Here is a 1,511-nt window from a genome sequence, read left to right on the forward strand (position 1 = left end):
GCAGCTGCAGCAGCCCCAGCGGCGCTGGGGGTTGGTGTCTGGGGTCATTTTGTATGGATTTTTGCGCTTTTTGCGTCTGCATGCATGAAGAAGTTGCAGGAAATGCAAAAAGGGATTTAATTTAGAAAATAAATACTTTATTTTAATTAATTTTTGCGTTTTCCCGCCAGAGAGCATGTCCGTTCGCTGCCGCCACCTGCTGGTGAAGCACAGCGGCTCGCGGAACCCTGTGAGCCGGCGCACGCAGCAGGCGGTGACGCGCAGCAAGTCGGAGGCTTTGCTGCTGCTGCAGGAGCTGCAGCAGCAGCTGCAGCAGCAGCAGCAGGAGCTGGAGCAGCAGCAGCTGCCGCTGGAGCAGCGGCAGCAGCAGCAGCAGCAGCTCTTCGCGGCCCTTGCGCAGCAGCACAGCGACTGCAGCTCCTTCCGCCAAGGAGGAGATCTTGGCTTCTTTTCCAAAGGACAGATGCAGCAGCAGTTCGAATTTGCTGCTTTCAATTTGCTGCCGCAGCAACTCAGCGACGTCGTCGAGTCGGACAGCGGACTCCACCTCATCCTCAGGATCGCCTAGCAGCAGCAGCAGCGCAGCAGCAGCAGCAGCAGCAGCGGCGGCAGTGCAGCAGTGCAGCAGCGGCAGCAGTGCAGCAGCAGCAGCAGTGCAGCAGCAGCAGCAGCAGCAGCGGCGCAGCAGCAGCAGGAGTGCAGCAGCAGCAGAAGCAGCGGAAGCTGCTGCAGCAAGGAGCGCAGAGCGTGCAGTAGTGTAAAGTCTGAAGCAGCAGCAGCAGCACCATGAGCAGCAGCAGCGGCGACAGCAGCAGCAGCAGCAGCGGCAGCAGCAGCAGCAGCAGCAGCGGCGATGTGCTGGAACATATGGAGTTTGAGGTGTTTGGAAAAGTGCAGGGGGTTTGCTTCAGAGCCTACACGCAGAAAGAAGCAAAAAGGTGCAGCCTAAACCCTAAACCCTAAACCCTAGTGGATAAACCCTCGTTGATAAACCCCAGAAACATACAACCCTAAACCCGAGTTAGCGCGTTCTGATTCCTAAACCCTAAACCCTAAACCCTAGTTCAGTAGCCCCCGTCTGCAAGCCCTAGCACATAAATCGGCGTAAACCCCAAACCCTAAACCCTAAACCCTCGCGCGCAGCGCGAGCCAGCGACCCCGGGCGCGCAGCTCGCGACGCCCAAACCCTAAACCCTAAACCCTAAACCCTCGCGAAACCCTTTTTCGAATTCTGAAGAATAAATTATTTATTTATTTATTCATTTATTTATTTATTTATTTGTTAGGCTGGGGCTTGTGGGGTTTGTGAGGAACAAGCCCAGCGGGAGTGTTGAAGTGGCAGCAGAAGGGTTTAGCAAAACCCTCGAAGGGTTTAGGGTTTGGCTCCAAACCACCGGCAGCCCCCGCAGCAGCATTTCGAGGGTTTGCGTTCGGGAGAAGAGAACCATTCAAACCCTTTCTTTCTCCGACTTCCAGGTCCAAACCCTAAACCCTAAACCCTAAACAGTAAA

At 55.4% G+C, this 1,511-nt stretch overlaps 2 protein-coding genes across 2 annotated transcripts; both read left to right on the plus strand.

The window, feature by feature from the left end:
- Positions 1–175: 175 nt before the first annotated feature.
- Positions 176–568, plus strand: ETH_00030495 (peptidyl-prolyl cis-trans isomerase NIMA-interacting 1, putative; the record flags this gene model as incomplete). Its single annotated transcript, XM_013378956.1, has 1 exon — positions 176–568. The coding sequence occupies one exon, from the start codon at positions 176–178 to the stop codon at positions 566–568; it is 393 nt and encodes a 130-aa protein (XP_013234410.1).
- A 218-nt stretch (positions 569–786) lies between these two features.
- On the plus strand, positions 787–938 carry ETH_00030500 (uncharacterized protein; the record flags this gene model as incomplete). Its single annotated transcript, XM_013378957.1, has 1 exon — positions 787–938. A coding segment is annotated over one exon (152 nt), but the record flags the coding sequence as incomplete, so codon positions are not given.
- Positions 939–1,511: the final 573 nt, after the last annotated feature.

Source organism: Eimeria tenella, genomic scaffold (assembly GCF_000499545.2).
Source record: "Eimeria tenella Houghton genomic scaffold, Eth_scaff1221, whole genome shotgun sequence".
Lineage (NCBI taxonomy): Eukaryota > Apicomplexa > Conoidasida > Eucoccidiorida > Eimeriidae > Eimeria > Eimeria tenella.